Source organism: Musca domestica, unplaced genomic scaffold (assembly GCF_030504385.1).
Source record: "Musca domestica strain aabys unplaced genomic scaffold, Musca_domestica.polishedcontigs.V.1.1 2, whole genome shotgun sequence".
In the NCBI taxonomy this organism is placed as follows: domain Eukaryota; kingdom Metazoa; phylum Arthropoda; class Insecta; order Diptera; family Muscidae; genus Musca; species Musca domestica.
Genome location: NW_026712249.1, coordinates 2561649 through 2582338, shown reverse-complemented (window position 1 = coordinate 2582338; position 20690 = coordinate 2561649). Strand labels below are relative to the sequence as shown.

General features: G+C 34.8%; 1 protein-coding gene across 1 annotated transcript in view; it reads left to right on the top strand.

Annotated features, from left to right (window-relative positions):
- Nucleotides 1-1542: 1542 nt before the first annotated feature.
- LOC101891938 (disintegrin and metalloproteinase domain-containing protein unc-71) overlaps nucleotides 1543-20690 on the top strand; it is a gene marked incomplete in the record, with an annotated part of 263600 nt that continues 244452 nt past the window's right edge. The window contains 1 exon segment of the mRNA XM_059121629.1: nucleotides 1543-1815. Coding sequence (XP_058977612.1) covers nucleotides 1740-1815 — 76 coding nt within the window.

The window sequence follows — 20690 nt, the reverse complement described above, 5'->3', positions numbered from 1 at the left end:
GTGGTATTGCAATGTTAGAAGTAACAGCAAATAAATATATTTAATTTAATGACACTTGCCTCGTTTACATTTTTGAGCCCTAGTGCGGGAGGTATCGAAAGGAGGTGGGTCGAAAAATTTCATATTTCATCTTGAAATATTGCAATGTGTGCAGTTTTGAAGGGACCAGATGGAATGGAATGGACAGATACGTCCATTTTCGCTCTAAATGACCTGAAACGGACTTGGTCCAAAGAGGCCTGCGGTCTAAAACAGTTATTTCGATGAGCCACATTTTGGCTGAATCAAAGGATATATACCCTCTGTATCCATATGACTAAGGGCATCAACAATTTGAAAATCGTGAAAACATTGCGTATTCCAAAAGAGTTATGATACCTCCATATTTTGGCAACTTGTAGGGGCAATGACTTATATTGTTCGTTTTCACGTATAACCTTAATCTGATGCATAAATTACTTCGTAATTTATTTCTTAGAACAGCTTTGCTTTTTCTTTAAATTTTGACCGTCTGTGGTACCACCAGAGAAATCCCAATGTTAATTTTTACATCTGAAATATGAATTTTTATGAAATAAATATCTCCGACTGATCGGAAATACCAGTAAACATGGGACGGAATTTGTTATCCTCTAACTTGATTTAAGTTTGATAGAAATATTACGATGTATCCAGTTTTGATCAAATCGGATGCTACCTTGAGATATGAACAGACCGAAGGATAAACATTCCTAAATCATCTTCAAATGTTCTAAGACATTTTTCGTCTTCAGAGACTTGGAATGTAAAGGCGTTAATTTGATAAGACACGTGACGATATAGCGATTAACAAAGAGAAAACATTCCCATTCAAGACATAGTGCAATGTTCTACAGTATTTTTTATATACCCCATCCAATAAATGTATTTAAATTCCCACAACAATAACAGAATCCATTTTACATGTTCGTGATTCTCTTCTGTGCACTTTCCTTAACTCGCTTTTCGATTGTTTGGGAAAACAAAATGAAGTTCAAAAGTGTTGAGTATTAGTTAGCTTTTAACAGTTCTCAGCTAGATTTTCGTACATTCGTCCCCTTTGCGCTTTCGTCCCCTTTCGCACTCATCTACAATTTTGGTATTTGATGGTTATTGTGGCTGCATTCCAGCTTTCTGCATCCAAAAGATTTTCGCTTTGAAAACAAGTTAACATTTGTTTGAGATACAATGAATACCATTAAATTTATTACGTGTCAATTGTAGTTGTTGTTGCTGCACTATTTTTGTATTAAAAATAACAATAAGTTTATCTTTGTTCAGCATTGTTTGGTTGTTTTGTTTTTGGCGGGGGGAAAGACACAGTTTCATGTGTGTATTGGAAATCTAAACTAAATCAGCAAATTAGTTTTTAAATTGAGTTCACATAGGTTGGGAATTAGGAATTCAAAAAAAAAAAAAAAAAAAAAAGAAAGAAAGAAAAAATACTGAATAGAAATAATACGAATTTCATTTAAAAACAAATTGCATTGACAATTTATGTGCCACGTGTCAAGTTTAGACAATAAATTGTTTATAGCAAAATATTTTTTAAACATTGACAAATACAAACAAATACCACGAAACAAATCAAAAATTAGAAGGAAAACAATAATTCGTGTAATTGTGGACAGATCCTAAATGGGAAAATTGGACATGGATTTCTGGAATTATATTGATCAAAGATTCTGAGGAATTTTGCAAAATATTACATCCTACAAGAAATGGAGACGAAATCAATGTCAGACAATGTGCCGCCTAGGCCTGAATATTTTTTCGTGACAGCCTTTGTAAGTCAGAGTAAGTGTAAACAATCAAATTATCTTCCCAAGCTCTTGTATTGTAAAATGAGAGTTCTAGTGTGTGGCAAGCAAATGTGTCTCTTCACATCTAGCACAAGAATGATAAAAATTTTTAAATTTTCTAAAATTCTACGCCCAAAATTTTCAACGAGGGCGTCCAATGTGGTCCGTATTTTCCATATCGCTTTTAAATATTAAATAATAATTCGATTATTTCTGATGATCACGTATTGCAGATGGTTTTTATGTTTCTGTATATCGTAGATGACTTAAATCTACACCTAGTTTCTGATATTTTCCCTACAAATACTCAAAATTTTGAATTGTCATAATTCTCATGTAGTGCCAACTAAGTTATGGTTTTTTCTATACTTTGAACTTTACACTACTTTTCCCTCTTTACCCTTGGACGAAAAAGCCAAGTCACATAGTTCGCCGGTCGTCCGGGATGGTACACACACACTAACTCTTAAGTGAAGTTTGGGATTAAGACCTGAATTTATATTTCGTTATGTTCCCATCAAATATTTTTCAAAAGTGAACGATTCTTTTGCATAAGAATTTAGAGAAAATTAAGTGTTTCTATCATTTAATGAGCCTAAATGTGGCAAATCAATGCAGTGATCGTAGAGTCTTTGTCTACTTGGACATTTCGAGCCGGTCTTGCGTTATCCGTAGGCTTGTATATCTGCCCGTCTAGTTGTGACTCACAATAATACTCAATACTTAGATCAATTAGGAAGAAGAGAGTTATTTTCCAACTTATCTTGAATTTGCCTAACATTTGCAGATTATAGAAATATAAAGAAGCGTTAACCAAAAACGTTGTTTATCGTTATATCAATATCAAAATAAATTTAGCAGAAAATGATCAATGCCGGTCCTACCGCTTCCAACTCAAATAGAGTGTAGTTATTTTTTTTTTAACCTACGAGGATATCAATATTCAAATCCATATAGAATCCATCGGATCGGTCCAATCTATCTGGTCTACAAAGTAAAAATGAGAGTGACCTAATGTATCGAAGTAAACGATAAACCATTGCAGTTGAATTTTCATTCCCATTTACTCCTTAAACTGCAAAACCTCAGCTAAAATTTTAACAAGGCATGTCATTGTTTATAACTAGAAATAGAGAAAAATACAATTTTTTATCGTTATAGGCTTCACCTTGAAAAGTAGGGTATATTTACATTGTCATTCTAATTGTAGCACCATTAAAAAATATTCATGATCACCATAATTCAAGCCGATTTAACGATATCCGTGTATTGAAATCACGATACAGTCCACATTATTTGACATAAAGCTTCACAATTTGGTAGAACAATTTGTATTGTGTCTAGGATGTTTGGTACTGAAAATGAGATATATCGGTCCACGTTTAGATATAGCCGCCCGATATTCGGTGTTTTGATGAATCTTCGTCACATTTTTTCACGGATTTGTCTAAAATTTGGTATTTGTAGGTAATAATGGGTTCTAGCTTCGGTGGCGAAACATATTTAAGTCCTCGTTTTTTGTATAGACTCCATATAACGGTACCTCCCGATGTTCGGTATCTTGATGATTTTCACCACATTATTTTTTCACAGGTTTGCCTAAAATTTGGTATTTGTAGGTCATAATGGATTCTAGCCCCTGTGGTAGAACATTAAAAATTTAAGTCAATGTTTTCCTATAGCGCACATATAAGGATAGTCAAGTCAAATTTACCCACGAAATTGTTTCATATTGGGTATTTAAAAAGATTTGGTAGATGACAATCCTCGAAGTATAAAAATGCCTAAAAATGTTCTGGCATAGCCCCCATGAAACGGTCTCGCACTTTATGGTGTTTTGAAAGGCTTATCAGCATTATCCAAACGGTCTTACCGGTATTTGTATTTTTTAGTGGAACACGTTTGAATTCTGATGCTTTTATATAAAATGTTTTCTTTACCAAATTGTGGAGGGTATTAAAACCTCCACTGAGGTTATATTTAGTTTGTCATTCCGTTTGATCAGCAAAAATGTCTATCTATGTCTATCTAAAGATGTCCGCCCGTCTATCGAAATCACTCTAGCTTCCGAAGGAAATGAATTAGGTTGATAAAATTTACCCAAATGTAGATTATCTCTGCTGGACTTTTGGTATTGAAAGTGGGCCATGTAGGTCCGCGTTTTGGCAAAGCCCCAATATAGTTGTAACTCCCTAGTTTCGGTATTTTGGTGATTTATGCGACATCATTCACCGGAAATGTTTCAAATTTGGTATTTGAAGTTCGTAATGGATACTGCAGCCTAAGACGGAAAATTGTCTGCGCAGGTTCTCGTCTTCGTATATCCCGTATAGAAAATTGTATGTGCAGGCCCACGTTTTGTTATAGCCCCCATATAATAGTAACATTATTCACCGAATTTTTTTTTTTTCAAGTTTCATATTTGAATTTTGTAATGGCTTATGGCAAAAGTTGCATATCAGGTCGACGTCGTCGCATAGACCCTAATATAACGGCTACATTCGGCATTTTTGATATTTCAACAGAATTTTTAACGGATTTTTTTTTTTTTGAAAATTACCAAATTTGTTACAATTTGGTGGAGGGTATTCAAAGTTCGGTCGGCCGAACTTACAGTTTTTTTACTTATTTTGTTACTGTATGGTTTTGGTAAAATCTAAGATTTTTCTTATTTAATGATTTTAGCTTACTGACCTCTGTCATTTTTTTGTAACAGAGGCCAGTAAGCTAAAAAACAGCATATAAGAAGAAAATATATAAATATAAATATATATATATATATATATATATATATATAATATATATATATATATATATATATATATATATATATATATATATATATATATATATATATATATATATATATATATATATATATATATATATATCATAATAGCTTCATAATAGCTTCCTCTTTAGTGCGATGCTGGTATTGAACCCGCGACCTTATTCTTTGTACTTACTCACATTACGTACTTTGAAGCGGTTACAAACGTGAAACATTGTTTCTAGTCTCACATCAGTGTCAAAGGGCATATTTTATTATTTGAGCTCACAACCTTCGGTTTTTAGTCGAACGTGCGCACTCTCTAACTACATTACTCATTACTTGGTTATGAGTTTTGGGACTATCCCATTATTTTCAACCAATTGGTAATGCTGAAGTCTGTTCACTTATATTAATCTTAAATGGGATATTCAATTCATGTGGCTCTTAAATTTATTTATTATTAATTTTATTTATAAACAAATGTCTTTGGCATCTTGCTTCTGAAAAGTACTTTTCACGGCATATGTAATAATAAATCGTTACAGGTATCAAATTTCATCTAATTTCCCCAATCTCATTTCCTATTAAATAGTCTGGTTTATGTTTTGTAGAATATTAACGTTTAATTACAGATTTTATAACAGAAAAATAAAAAAAAAATTTGATTTATTAAACAATTGATATTCCAAACGTGCAGCTAATTAGCCAAAGTGAATGATTGGCAAGTGACAGATATTGATGTATGCCAAAATACCAAATAATTATGCAATACGGCAGAAATAAATTATTATTTGCCAAATATTATACAGAATTGTTTTTGTGTAATCATGGTTGTTGTAATTTATTTTATTGATATTCGGCTTAAATTTAATTACAAGTAGTCAGTTTGCTTCGAGTGATTTAATTATTGGAACTTGGAAAATATGTCAAAATGCCAGTACTAATATGCAACAATATTTTAAAGCCACACACAGAAATTGTGATTTTCAAAAAAAGCAATAAAAACTATGCCTGGCAAGCATATTTTTATAAATATTTTCCAGGACCAACATTAAATCCTACGTGTTTATCCTGCATGGCAAATGCCTAGTTGGGAAAGTGTGGGAAATTTGTATGCTCTTCCCTTGTTACATTTTTAGTTTCCGTTATGTGTGGGTGTGTGTGTGTAGTTACATTTGCCTGTGAAATTCTTACACTAGTAGTTATGCTGAAACATACACACACTCACATGACTATGACACAACATACACAATTCTACCAACACTTATACCGATGCATTCGGAGGATAGCCTGCAAATGTTTATTATAGCCAGCTTCAGGCATATTCACTGGTTTCTTCATGTACACGTTCCACTTTTCTTTTTCTCGTTTATGTTTAGCAAAAAAAAAGTAGTAGAAGAAGAACAAGAAGAAAGAGGGCCAAGGCAGTTCCCATAGTTCTTTTCGTACATTCGCTCGCTCTTTGCTGTTTCGTACAGTAGCTGTGGCAGTGCCAGCTGCAGTTGTATTTTGCTTCTTTCTTTTGCTGTTTTTCTTCGGGTATGGCCAAAGAACCATTCTCTGCTCCGCTGTAGATTTGCGTCCATATGCGTCTTAGGGAGTATTGTAAAAATTAATATTAATGCAAATATTTGGAAAACTTGGTTATTTGATAAACATTTTAATTCAAATGCAATAAAACATGGAATTGGCAATGACCGGTGCAGGCAAATAAACAATAAATAAAACAGTTACAATTCCATAAATTATATATGTGCATTTTTATTAAGTTTTACACATCGTAGATCTAACTTAGACACGAATACAAAGCAGTTTGTTTGTGGTATTCGTCGTTGTCACGATTTCTGGCTAAAGTCTGATAGACCCAACAAAATCATATCATCACCCTTGATCGAAAACCTAACCTATGGATCACCATGAAAAAGGGTCTCGCCTCAGAATAATTTTTAAAATAGGTTCAACTCCAGACTCATGTACAGAATAACATATTATGGTACAACTGAATTGGCTGCTATTCGGGTTCTTGTTGGATGACAATTTTTTCTTAATCATACACGTTTCCCAAAGCTGGTTCTGGAATTTTCAAAATTTAAGAAGCAGGTTCTTATATATGGGATAATATCAATTTAACAATTTCAGCAAAAAAAAAAATAAAAATAAAAAATGGACTGATTTTCACACTTCTCTCTTGGTTGGCAACAGAAATACAACATGACCTAATTTTTTTTTTTAATTTAGAAGTGCCTACTTTCCTCACAGGGCATTTCGATGATTTCAACAATGTTTTCAGCATCACAAAGTTACAATCAATCGATCTACTATTTGGTACATTTTTCACAAATATATTCAAACAAAAATTAAAAAAAAAATATGAATGACGAAGGCGATCTTCGTACATTGTTTTGTAACATAGAGAAGGAAGCATACATACACATTGAGTCGATGTATGCATGTCCGTCCGTCTGATTCTGTATTTTTGTAAACAAAGTACAAGTCGCATTTATTGCCCGAACTAAATGAAATTTTGTGAAAATCATTTGTTTTGCCCAAGGACGAAATAATATTCTAAATTTAAATATAGCTACCATATATATCTTGGTCGGATTTGGATTAAATTGATTTAGAGGAGGAGCGAGAGTTATCATCTATTAGTTCCGTTCGGCATTAAGTTGTAACTGATTTAAGACCATAATATGCATTTAAAAACCATCATAAAAACGTTTATTTCTTGCGGGTACCTCTACTTTATTTGGGCCACTTGTGGCCTTTCTTCACCTGAATTATGTGTGCCAAACATAGCTCTGGTACTAAGATGGACTGTATCGGTTCAGTTCGTCTAATAGCTTTCTTCAAACAATTCGGTTTCAAAGTCACATTGGACGAGTTCAAATTCTTGTAGATCCAGTCCACATCCTCAAATTTCGGATTTGAAGTTCGTAATAAAGTAATACAGCCAACGACTGAAAATTGTCTATGCAGGACCACATCTTCGTACAGCCAGCATATAACGATACCACCGATATTCGATATTTTGATTTGAAGTTCGAAATTGGTACTACAGCCTACAAAAAATTACTTGAGTAGGACAACGTTTTCGTATAGTCCCCATATAAAGGATTACATTTGAGAGGTATTTTTTACGGATTTTGCCTTTTTGAAATTTTTCAAGTGGAGGATATAAAAAAAATCTAGAATATTAGCTGCTTTTTTACTTACTTTACCTCATATAGGTATTACGCAGACATGTATTTATGGTCATAGACTAAGGATACAAATTTGTCGATAATTCTTCTCCTACATATATTTATGAGATATAGCCCCTAAATAAGTATGACTCCCGATTTTATATATCTCAATATCTTAGCCACATCTTCCGAGAAATTTGGCTGTTACTTTGAATTTCGGGTTATTGAATGGCAGAGACCATCTATCATAATATTATCAGTAGGGGATCATATAAAAAGTATAAAGGTTTTAGGTTTTTTGAAGGCCCTAATCATATTTCAATGTTTAAAGAACTAATTTGAAAGAGATAAATAAATATTTTTGTCATTATGTTGAAAAAAATCTCCAACTCCTTAAGTGCCTTTTCTTTCCACTTTATCAGCAATTCAATGCGATCCATACTAATATTTACAACAACAATAATATACGTAGTAATGTCGCAAAACCGTAGATTGGATTGTATTTATATCGCAGCATAACATAATTTTACATCGAAACTAGCAACACTTTTTAGGTTCCTTTTTCCAGTTCGTTGCATAAGACCTCTGATTTACACAAACAGCAACAACAACAACAACAGAAGAAGAAGAAAACAGCTCCGTACACAAACCCCAGCTTCCCACCTTGGAAAATATCCATGATAATTTCTCATTCCCGCCTAGAAGGCAGTCAGGGTGGGGTTAGAGGCTGGGTGGCAGACGGGCAACCAGCAAGTCAGCCCCATGCTAAGCAGCCGTACATTTCTTCATGTTCATGTTAATTTTTCCGTGTAATAAATTCATAGAATTGTTATCATGTAAACGTATGTTAATTTCTTTCCTGTACTGAAATCATACTTCGAGCAATGGCTGGAACTGGTGGATTTCAGTAACAAATGAGCATTTATTACGATTTAAAGACTGGGGGCAATAGTTTATCATCATTCCGTGGAGGGGCGAATGTGAAAAAAATAGAAAATTTACTATTTAGTCCGAAACTGCTTGAACCGTTTTAGTAATTTTTACGTAATTAAAATTGCCTGAGTTTAAACTTAAACTCTTCGGAGGCATAGCTTTTAAATGCTTCTCTTTCTGCCGATCTCTTTTCTTTGACTGCAGATATTGGCTTGAAATTGATAATAGTCAAATGCTCATTTGTCAACTTGACTTCGGCAAAGAAGCAAATTTACTGTTTTTGGAGGCTAGGGCAAGAAAAATCACCTGAAATTTTCCGAGAGCTCTTATTATATATACACGTCAAAAATAAATTTTTAAATGAACATATTTTTTTTATAAAGTTTAGAGCTTTTTGCTAGGATTTCCTACGGAATCTAGTGTGTCATGAAACCAGTAAGGAAAAATCAAAAGTCGGGTGAGGCCGACCCTACACCACTATGCATATTTAGTAGAGCTCCCTTAACAAAATAATTTATTTCGAGTAGATATTTCCTATCAACGTTTGGCTTTAGAGCAGTTATAGTTTGCCGAGTCGCACAAATTGGAAACGTACGTCTCGAAATTCACTCCATTCGGGCTGATATTAGCCATTATTTGCACATTAACCCTGAAATGGGATTAAGGATATATATGTGGAGCTATATCCAAATCTAAGCCGTTCTTGATAAAATTCAGTAGATTTATTTGCGAGCTTTATAAGATATCTGGTGCCAAATATCATTGTTGTCGAATGCATATCACGAATGTAAGGCACTTAAACACAATCTCAGATGAAACATATATTTTCTCCGAATTCGACTTTTGGCTTTTGGACTGATATTGGCCATTTGGTCCACAATTAGCCAGAAATCGAATGTGGATATATGGGAGCTATATCCAACTCTGAACCGATCTTGATAAAATTTGGCAGAGGTATTTTTGGGCTGTATTTGATATCTGGTGCCAAATATCATTATTGTGGAATGCATATTACGCTTGTGGGGAGCTTTTAACCCTAAATCGGATATGGTACCTACAGCTATATTTGAACCGATTTTCAGCAAATTTGATGTTCTTCTTTCTAGACTGAATTCGGTTGGATGTGCCAAAGTTTAAGCCATTTGGACTGACATTGGTCATTTGGTGCACAATTAACCAGAAATCGATTGAAGATACATATGGGAGCAATATATAAATTTGAACCGATTATCACCAATTTCAAAAGTGTTCGTCCTTGGGCCAAACAAATATTTCATATCAATCGGATAATAAGTGGGAACTGCATTTTAAATCGATTAAGAAAGTGATTCTATGAAGATCCTCAAAAGTAACTATGGCTTTATCTTGCTTCCTTCTCCATGTTACAAGCAAATGCACAAAGACATATTCCCCTACCACTATATGGTGTTTGGTATAGAAAGACAGCGCTCCACAGTTATGGTCGGCTTAAGTTATGATCCAATCGGTCAATTTGTACTAATTTGGCAGCTCTGGCAAAACACATTGCTTAACGGAAATCTCTCACATCTCGCTTAAACTTTAAATGATACAACATTAAATGTGGCCCATATGGAACGAACGAAAGTAAAAAAGAGAACCAACACAAAAAACTTTCGAATAGACCTACATCAAAATAACATAGATTAGAAATTTAGCTGCAGGTGTGAGTGTCAGATTTATTTAGATTTATCTGTTGCATAGATAACACATAGAACAAAAAACGAAAACAAAAACTTATTTGGCAACAAGAACAACAATATGTTTCCCTGGAGGCCCAATCTCAACAAAATATGAAACGGTCGGATGGGCACCTTTAAAATGGTTTTAAATTCATGATTATCACTGCTTGGCAGTTTCTAAATCGCCTTTCTTATCTTGAGCCAAGTCAAGTTTGCAAGGTTAATTTAACACATTTATCAGTCAGTCAGGCAGGCAGTAAGTCAGTCAGCTGGTCAGATAAGGATACAAAATTTGAATTAGATTTATGGCATTATTCACTTGGGTCATTTATTTTACCCCCCAAAAAAAGTGTCGAAGAAAAACTTTAAACACACCAAATAGCAAATGTCTAATGATTTCTGCTCGTGACCATTTATGGCCATTTGGATTGAAATTAAGTTATGGAAACTTTTCACATATTTTTCTCATGTTTCATTCTCTTCGGTCGCCGCCCGCTTTTCGTGGTTTTTGTTCGGCAAAGTTATGACAGCAACGAAAAACTATTTAAGTTATTTGACCAAAAGCTAAGATATGACCGACCGACCAAGATGATGTTACCAATGCCAAATGAGAACAACGTGGGCCGCCCCTGAACGAATTGCGCTTCAGACGGGGGACGGGGTAAAAGTTGGCTTGTTTGCGAATTCATTCGAATGCTGCAATGCGTTAATTGTGTCAGAAAAGTTTCGTTCGTTTCGTGTTTGTTGTCGTTCGCCGTTCGTCGCTCGTCTGTCTCATAACTCTCATGCCCTGGAAAATAGTTCACATTCCCGTTGTTATCGGAGACCGAGTGGGTGCTGGCCCTGCTGATTGTTGGCGTTAAGGATTGTCATGCCCTGGACTTGGATGTCAGCAATCAAACTAAAAGTTACCCTGCTACTTTTCCCCCCATTTACTTTTCTTTCTATGCATGTCTGTATGTATGCGAGGATGTAGGTATGAATGTGTGTGTGTGTGTCCCATCATCATCATTTCAAACATTGTTTGCTCCCAAGTTATTTGAACAACCGAATGTCTACTTTCTGATTGGACCAACCGGAGGAGGTAAACTAATCCGAAAATCTATATTGCACAAGACCGAAACTGAAGAACTTTGTCCAAATGTTTGAGTACTTTGGAAAACATGTCTACTATTCAATTACGACTGGGACAAAAATCAAAATCAATTAAAAATAATTGAATAGTGAAATGACTGTCGGTGCCGAACAAAAAAAGGTTGGTCATTTAATTTCGAACTTGTCTCGTTTATCTATCCATAGTTAAGTAATCAGGTTTCTTTATCTATCGCATGGAGTGGAGGGTGGAGAGTAAAAGGGGGTGGGAGAGAGAAGAAAATCGAATCAGGCAAAAGTTCATGTTATAAATGTAGGTGGTGACCAGAGCCCATAAATAGCCAAACAATAACAACAACAGTTCAGCCTTTATTTGTGTTAGGAGAACATATAATCCTTGGTCATGGGATGCAGATGCTGTGGCTCTTTGAGAAATTTTTGTTGACTTGAGAATATGTAGAGAATATTGAATAAGTATATAGCAGAACTATAGAGTCGAACTCCTTTTTTCATCAGACTATGATTTTAACGATATTTTCTGAACTACTCTGACCCCAGAGTCGACTTGGAAAAGAGAATGTTGATATATTTATTTGGCAAATTGATTTATGGCTCACTTATTAGTTGGGTCATAATACATTATGATTTAGATTGTATCTGCATTTTTGTGATTAGCGGCAAAACCCGTTAAAATTAAATTGATATTTTCGATGCATTCCAGCCGATGTCCTACAAGAACTTGTTGGAATTCAAACAATATATTCTTTTGATACTAAAAAAATATCAGTGTATTTATCGAAATATATACATACTTCGTATGACTTGTTCTTCTGAAAATAATGGGTTACTATCCGATTTGCAATGATTTTAACTTGGTTCGGATTATAGGCGTATTCTAGGTCACTTCCATTGGATATGGTGGCTGAAACCTTTATTGAACAAAACATTTTTGCCAGAGTTTCCATTCAGTGAAGGCCTCAAATGTCCAATTTGGATCGTTCATGTATGTACACAAAATGAAACAATCTTCTTTCCGAAAATGAGTAGGTTATATGAAGGCATAATAACAAATGGAAACAAATTTAATGTTTCTTAGTACTTAATGGTTCGAATTTCCGAAATTTCTCTGGTACATCTATTCTACATCCCATTAGACTCACATTCCAACTTTTTAGCTTTATACGTTTATTAAATACCAAGTTTTTAGGTACGTGTTTTTATACCCTCAGACATGTGGCTAGAGTGGGTGTTTATCATTTGATACGCACGAAACGTGTCTCTTTGATATAACGGTTTTAGACCCTAGGTATCTTTGGACCAAATCCGTTTTAGGACATTTGAAGTCGACCTAACTATGTCCGTCCGTCTGTCTGGCTGGGAGTATCGGATTTGGTCAAAACTTGGCACATCGCAACATTATTATTAAACTTAGATCGAGTTCGGAGATGTGCAATATCGGTTCACACCTTCTGGTATCTCCCCACGAAAGGTCGAAAATTTCCAAAAAAAAAAAAAAAATATTACTGCACAGAAGTAGTGAGGATAATCCGATTTCGCTCCAACTTTTCAAATTGTAATATTTGCATTAGTGTTAGGTCAGGTGCGAAAATGGACAATATGTGTCAACTTCAAACCACAAAGGGTTGCAATTTTGAATAGTTTGTAAGAGTCCGATTGTCTTCAAATTACACATATCACAATATTTTTTATTAACCGAAAGTCTGGTGAGAAAATATAATATATCAGTCCACTATTTATGATACCCTCCCCCACAAAGTGTCAACATTTTGAATATCCATGAAGCTCATTAAAAGCGAAATGAATGTCCAATTCCATTCAGACTAGGCACATCTCAATATTTCCATCAACACAAAATCTGTTATGAAGATGATAGAGATCGGAATATTTCTTCTGGTGCCTCCCCACATAGGGTTCATAGAGTTGAAAAACAAAATGCACAAAGAAAGCGAAATAAGCATCCAACTCTCTTTAAATTTCACACATAAAAAACATTTTTCCTAACACAAGATCTGCTGTGGAGATGACATATATCTCCATCACCACAAAGGGTCAATACTTTTATCTGTAATATCTCTCGACTATATCTGTTACCTAACGCACATTTTAATATTTCCAAAAAAATATCACCCTCAAAAGTGAGGGGGTAGCCAAGGGAATCCCTTTTTCATAGTTTCAAAAAAAAAAAAACTTTCCCACGAATACTCCTTTAACCCATATTCCAAAATCTTTTTGCAGAAGACACAATCAAGATGCGAAAAAGACCTCGACCTTTTACCGAAAATTATATAGGCTGAAATAACTTGAATTACTGTTTGAACTACTTCTTTGGCATTAACGTTTTGTTAAATAATTGCATACATATTTTTAAATAACCAAAAACACTGGCTGCCATTCAAAATTGTGCGGTATAATCTTAATTATGGCTTGGTATATAACACTTTATTCTTCCGGAAGAATTTAAAAAATTCCCGACTTTTAAATTGTCAACTTCATTCAAATCAATCTACAATTAGCAGTCATACCTCACCCAATCCCCTTGAATTTAATACAACATCTCTGCAACATTTCTGGATGGAATTCCTCTTCTTCTGTGATATTGTTAAATCGCAGAATTGTTGTCTCATTGTCTTTGCCCGTCTGTGGATTTTGAATATTCCCATAAATGTTAGCACACAAAGACCCACTGTTCAGTTTTTGTTTCCCCTTTTTTTCCGTGCTGCTCTTAGTCTCTGGCAATCGTCGGCCATTGTTTTCCGCCAGTCGACGGTGGCAGTCGCAACAATGCAAACATCATTCGTGATAGTTGTACTGCAAAAGACAGGAAGTTGGTAACATTCATACGACGTATCAACAAACAACGGCAGTGGCATCTCAGCCCAGCCCAGCCAAAGGATGAAGGCAATGCACCAGAATTCATGGGCTGATGTTTAAGAAGCAACACAATCGTGACAACAACAACAATAATAATAATTACACCAACACACTGAAGCGAGGACTCGAAATATACCAACATTCTACATATAGACCCGGCAATATTTAGAATAGAAGTTTAATGGCTTCTCGTACTGATGACAAAGACAAGGGAGAGAGAGAGAGAGCGAGAAAGGGAGCGAGACAGTGCTCGGTTAAAGGGGTAGACTTGGACAAAAAGGAAGTTTGCAAACAGTGGAAGCAATATACCAAGATAAAGACAAAGACCTTTGCCTTAAAGTATTGTTGTGCATGGCTCCTTCTGTGATGCTGCTGCTTCAGCTACTGCCTATTTATGGGGTCTTCCAAATGTAGAAGGTGGAACTCACAAAAAGCATAGTTGTACAACAAAAAGCTATATTCAGCATTACATGCATTGTTGCATGGTCTCAGAATCAGCCACATACATATACCCACACATCCCCAAATGTGTAGAGACAAATGTGCATGTATTTGTTTTTCATTTAAAAAACAAAGCTTCACATAGATAACAATTAACATTAGTGCGTGAGTGAGCAGCAATTTTGTTGCATTTCCATTTTCACAGACACACACACACATACATGCATACATACTCTCTATCTTATGGATGGAGTGAAGTCTGCAACAGTAACGACATTTACTGACTGGATTCAGATAATCACAAAAATTTCGGTTTGTTTCATTTATCCAGGATATCTTGGTTTACTTGAGTTTTTGATGAGTTGCACAAGATAATGCGTGACTAATGCATTGTATATGTATGTGTGTACATGTGTGAGAGTTGGTGCCTGTATCCAAGTAATTGGAAAAACTAAGATTATGAATGAATGAAAAACAAGGAGTAACGTGATTATTTTTAATTAGAAAAGAAATGCTACAATCAGCAGACAAGGAGTATTAGAAATTTCATATTATCAGTTACAAAGTGGAAAATGTTTTATTTATCTTGAAGAGGACTTTTGCGGTATCAAATTTTGATATGGATATCATATGGGACCTATCTAGTCCTTGTGACTGGTTGTTATTCCATTATGTTTGTTTAAGAAATACACCACAGTTGTAATCATGCATCCTTACTGAAATATTTACAAGTTCCACATTGTCTCCCTGGCCTGGTATAGCTTAGGACTGATATTTTCTGAAATTTGAAAGAAATTGAAAACAAAAATCAAAAAAATCAAAACGTGCCTCATCGAAATAACGATTTTCCGTTTCAGAAGAGTTGGAGTTCTGGGTGGACATCTGTCTGTCTCTCTGGCGCGTATGATAACTTTCGAAGGGATTTGGATCAAACTTGGTACATCGTAACATTATGGTCAAATTTAGATCGAGTTCAGAAATGGGCAATATCGCTCCACTCCTTCTGTTGCCTTCCCCATAGAAGATAAAAAATTTCATAGAAAATAAATTATCTCATAGAACAAGAAAAGATTATTAAATTTTGTTCAACTTTTGCCTTAAAATTTCGCATATACCATTATCTCTGACTATTCTGAGATTTTATATGAAAATGGAAATCGCATATACTATTATCTCTGACTATTCTGAGATTTTATATGAAAATGGAATCAATAAAACAACTCCTGCTCTTTTAAAGGGTCAAAAATTAGAATAACAATCACCTTCAACTAGGCACATCCCAATATTTTTACCAACACAAGATCTGTTGTGAATATGGGATTTTCTGATCAATTCCTTGTGAAACCTTCGCATGCATCGAAACTGATCAGTTGTTTTCTTGAAACGTCATATATTTCAACATTTCTATCAACCAAAGATCCTAAGAAATATGGAATATGTCGATCCACTCTTCATCTGTTGGCAAAACCTACGGATACTTTGTTTTCTTGACCACGAATAGAAGGGTCTGAAGAATAGAGTACTTTATCGAAAGAAAATAATTGTTTCAATCTGTCGTAATTAAACCAAAAAGGCAGATTGAATTGTGTTCTGAGGTTGAATTGAGATTTATCTTTACATCATTAATGTTGACGCAAGTAACAATACATAGATAAACAAATTGGGTAGATGTGATAAGGCTTGGCGCACTTTTTTTTTGAAATTTCATTGTTGCCAAAATAACAGCATATTCCGATGTAAAAAAAAAGGATTTTTAGTTTTATCCACTTTAAATTATTCTCTAAATTTTTTGTCAGTGTATGTATTCATTGTTTTGAAATATAAAAAAAAAATTGAAATTAGTGTATAGATGAATTTTCAAATCATAGCATAGAAAAATCAGGATTTCCATTCATCTCTCCTTTTTAAGTTATTTCTAAAACCAGAAAAAATATCAAAGAAAGGAGAATTATTTTTGCATTTAATTTTGAATAGTTCTTAAACAAAGCGGGAAAAGCCTTCGGGCTGTATATCAGCTGTTTTCTGAAGCCGTCCAACATTTATATTGTACCATGCAAAATCCTATCCTCCCATCGATTTATAGTTTAAATGACTTAGCCATCCCAACTGAACTGTATAATCATCTAATCATATAAATATACAGAAAAAGTTCCTTCCGTATATCATAAAATTTGGATTCTATCAATTAATTTCCAAAATATTTTGGAATTATTCGATCAAAACTTGACTCACCAAATCCAAGTCGGTGCTAAAAAATTCTTAAATACCTTAAATTTGAGCTGCGTCAATCTAGTTCATAGTTCAGTACACCAGTTCCTAAACGTATGAGTAATTTCACAAATATCATTTACTTCAAGTCACTCTTACGCAGAGTTTTCTTGCGAAGGACCGGAGTCCACGGAACTAGATAAGGGGACTAGTTTGTTCGATCGAACTCTACCATAATTAGAAGATATATCAAATACTGTACTTTTTAAGAATACTGAAATTAAGGAACGGTCCTTCCTTATTTCTGGTCTATGTATTTCACATACCATGGGTATCTTTTGAGTCCCCGGTTCAGTGTGTTGGTGTCATTATTATTATTGTTGCTGTTGCTCCTTTATTCTGATGCATTGCCTTCATCCTTTGGCAGGGCAGGGCTTGGCTGCCGTCGTTGCTGATACGTCGTATTCTAACTTCCTGCAATGGGGGTTACAGATTAGCCGATGTAGCCCATTTTCAATGTCATTCGCATAAAAACAAGTAATTTTAATCAATCACGATCTTAAGACCCAATATATTTTTTTAGTTTTAAAAATCTTGAAAATACATTGAAAAGGCAAGAAACCTACCCACAATTTAGAGAAAACAAATTAGTTGTTAATATGCTTTTGTAAATAGCCCCGAAATAATTTAAAATCTTTCAGTCCCGGGACATAATTAAAGTCTGCCGCAGAATAATTTAAAATTTCCTTTCAAGTCAACAAAAAAAATCCTTAAACAAATGATCCATTGAAAAATGTCAAATGCTTTTGATCACTCCTCGGTGGTTTCGTTTTCAAAAACCCACAAAGGTTGGCATGAATTAAACGACTATTAGATTAGTTGCTTAACATTACAAGCAACAACAACGACGATACAAAGTGGAACTTGTCTTCTTTTTTTGTTGCAAAATTTTCCATAACTAATTGCATACATTTGTAATACCATTAAAGATTATGACTTATTCCTTGCCATTCTCGAAGAAAAAACTCAAGTTGGGGATATTTTAAAAAAGCAAATTTACCCCAAGAACACTGAATGGCCTTACTGGCCGGGTTATTCAGCCAGGGCCAGTGTCTTTTCTGGGAGGTAATTTTCACTGTTACAAGTTCATTAGGCCATCAATCTTTGCCCATGTTTATCCATCACAACACAACAGCCAATGGTCCCATTTCATGGAGAGATTCTTTTTTGTCATGGAGCATCCTTATGGCTAAGGACGTTTTCCTTTTTTTCCTGCTGTTGTTTTTTCTGCGATTTTGTTCTAACCAGAATAGAGTAAAGCGAAAAAGGAACGACTTAGATTATTAAAAAGGAGCATTACAAATGAGTTAGGACTTACGGACAACAACAGCAACAAGGATATCAACCAAAATGCTAAGAAAAAAAAACTACACATTAAGGGAAATCCCATTCTTCTTAATTTGCCCTCTTTCGCCCACACCGACCCCACCCCCGCTTAATGAAATCTTAAAAATAGTAAAAGCAGAAGAGCAGGAAAAAACGAAATAAAATTAAGCTTTATGTGCATAAAAAGCACTGCCTTTGCTTGTCATTCTTTGTTGCCTGGAGTGGTATGGCTGAACTTGGTGCTTCAATACGACGGACCAACGTTGCCAACTCGAGTCCTTGCTCCAAGTGTTGCTTCATGTCAACATTTAATATTCAAAGTCTTGTCTTGTCTGCTAAAAGCTGCAAATCTTAAAATCGCAACAACAACAGCAGTAGCTAAACACCAAAGCGGATGATGAAAAGTATTCTCGAGGAGTCTTGCCATAGAAAAAAGGCCACATTCTAAGGTGTATTAAAATTGAACGTTTAATGCGAATTCTTTTTCCATCTTAGACACAAATAAAAAACTGAAAACAAAAACAAAGCTAACAAATTTCATATTTAATCTGCAAAGGGCAGATAGATGGGCATTTAGGATAAAAGTGTTCCGCCAGACAACGGCATAATTGCATGTAAAAGTGGAAGTGGACCAAAGGAACATATGTTTGTAAAACGCTTGCCCTCTAAAGTATTTTCTAAGAAAAACTTGTTTCTTTTTATACTCAGACTTGAGTTATTCCTTCAACCTGGATGATAAGAATGACATTCTAGCGCTTTTTCAATTAAATAAGAAACTATTTATATTTTGGCCAATAGACCCGGATTCAAATCTTTCAGAATCTATTGCAAGATCTGCGGTAGAACACTGACGCATACTATATACAAAATTGCAATAAAAACTATAAAAAAATACCAAAGTTGGGCAGAGCAGGCTATGTGATACCCTATATCACTCTGCAGTTCACAAATGGAAACATACATCTGAAAAGTCTAGTACCATACATCGATAATATAAAGTTTCTTAGGTAAATTGGCCGCAATTATATATTGGTGTTATATAGTTATATCTGAATCGATCTTCCCCAAAATCGACAGTTTCACTTTTGTGCTAAATTCGGTATTAGGTGTTCAAATTCAACTCATTTGATGTGAATAAATATATGTCAGTTATATTTAAATTTGAAGTGAAAAAAAAAAATTAATCTCAGTCGAGTCCGAATTGCTACCGACACAGATATAGGGACAGACACGCTTAAATCGACTCAGAATATGATTCCATGGCTGGGCTTGCCAAAACACATCACATTTGTTTTTCAAAACACCTTACACACATTCATAGTTTTGTGTAAAAACTCACCATCGGTCAGTCACAAAGTTTTACGAGAGAGTTACTCTCCCTCTCCCGGTTTACTGATCGATATTTTGTGTTGAATTTTACATGGGTGGTGTTTTGGCTACCCCTGCTCTATGGAGATCACTAAACGGGAATAGGGATCGACCTCCTTTCCTTGGTTATGTTACAAACAAATCTGGGGTCGGCAACCCATTCGTGTGCAATCGCATTAGTAGACACATGAAGAATTCTGAAAAAACGCTCCTTCTCTTCATGGTCACCGTGTTTAGACTTAGATGAATTGGCCCACTCCTCCAGGTGCTTTCCCCAATATTACCGATTTTTTTTTTTTTTTTCAAAAATTGACACATTTTTGTAATTCTATCAGCACAAGATAAGGAGCGAAGATGGAATGTACCACTGCACTCCTTTTGGTACTTGCCAACCTCTCCAAACTCTAATAAAAACGAAGTTTAGTTAGCCATCCTTAAAATTACTAAAATATGGAATATCCGTAGTATGAGGGCTATATCTGTATTGAATATTTTTAGAGAAGTGTTAAGTACACACTCAGACCGAAATGGAAAATTAAAACAGATTAAATTGGGGGAAAATCTCCAAAAACCATACCAAACATACCAAAAAGTGATCCTACATTGAAAATATATGCGGGGATTTAACCTTAACACTAAGAACACGAAATACTTGATGACAGCTGTTCGAAATAGGGACCACAACTTTTTATATATCGAAAATCATTGAGAATCCGAAATGTAAAATTACTGGTGGTTTATTTGGAAATTAGGACCGAATGTGTCAAAATACCGGCGATATATTCATAAAGTACTCCCCGAGGCTAGTTCGCTAGTTTAATTTGAATTTATCAGACCTCGCGAAAACTAGTAAAGAGTGAAAGTCGAGGTCGAGCGGGAGCTCTCTTGGGAG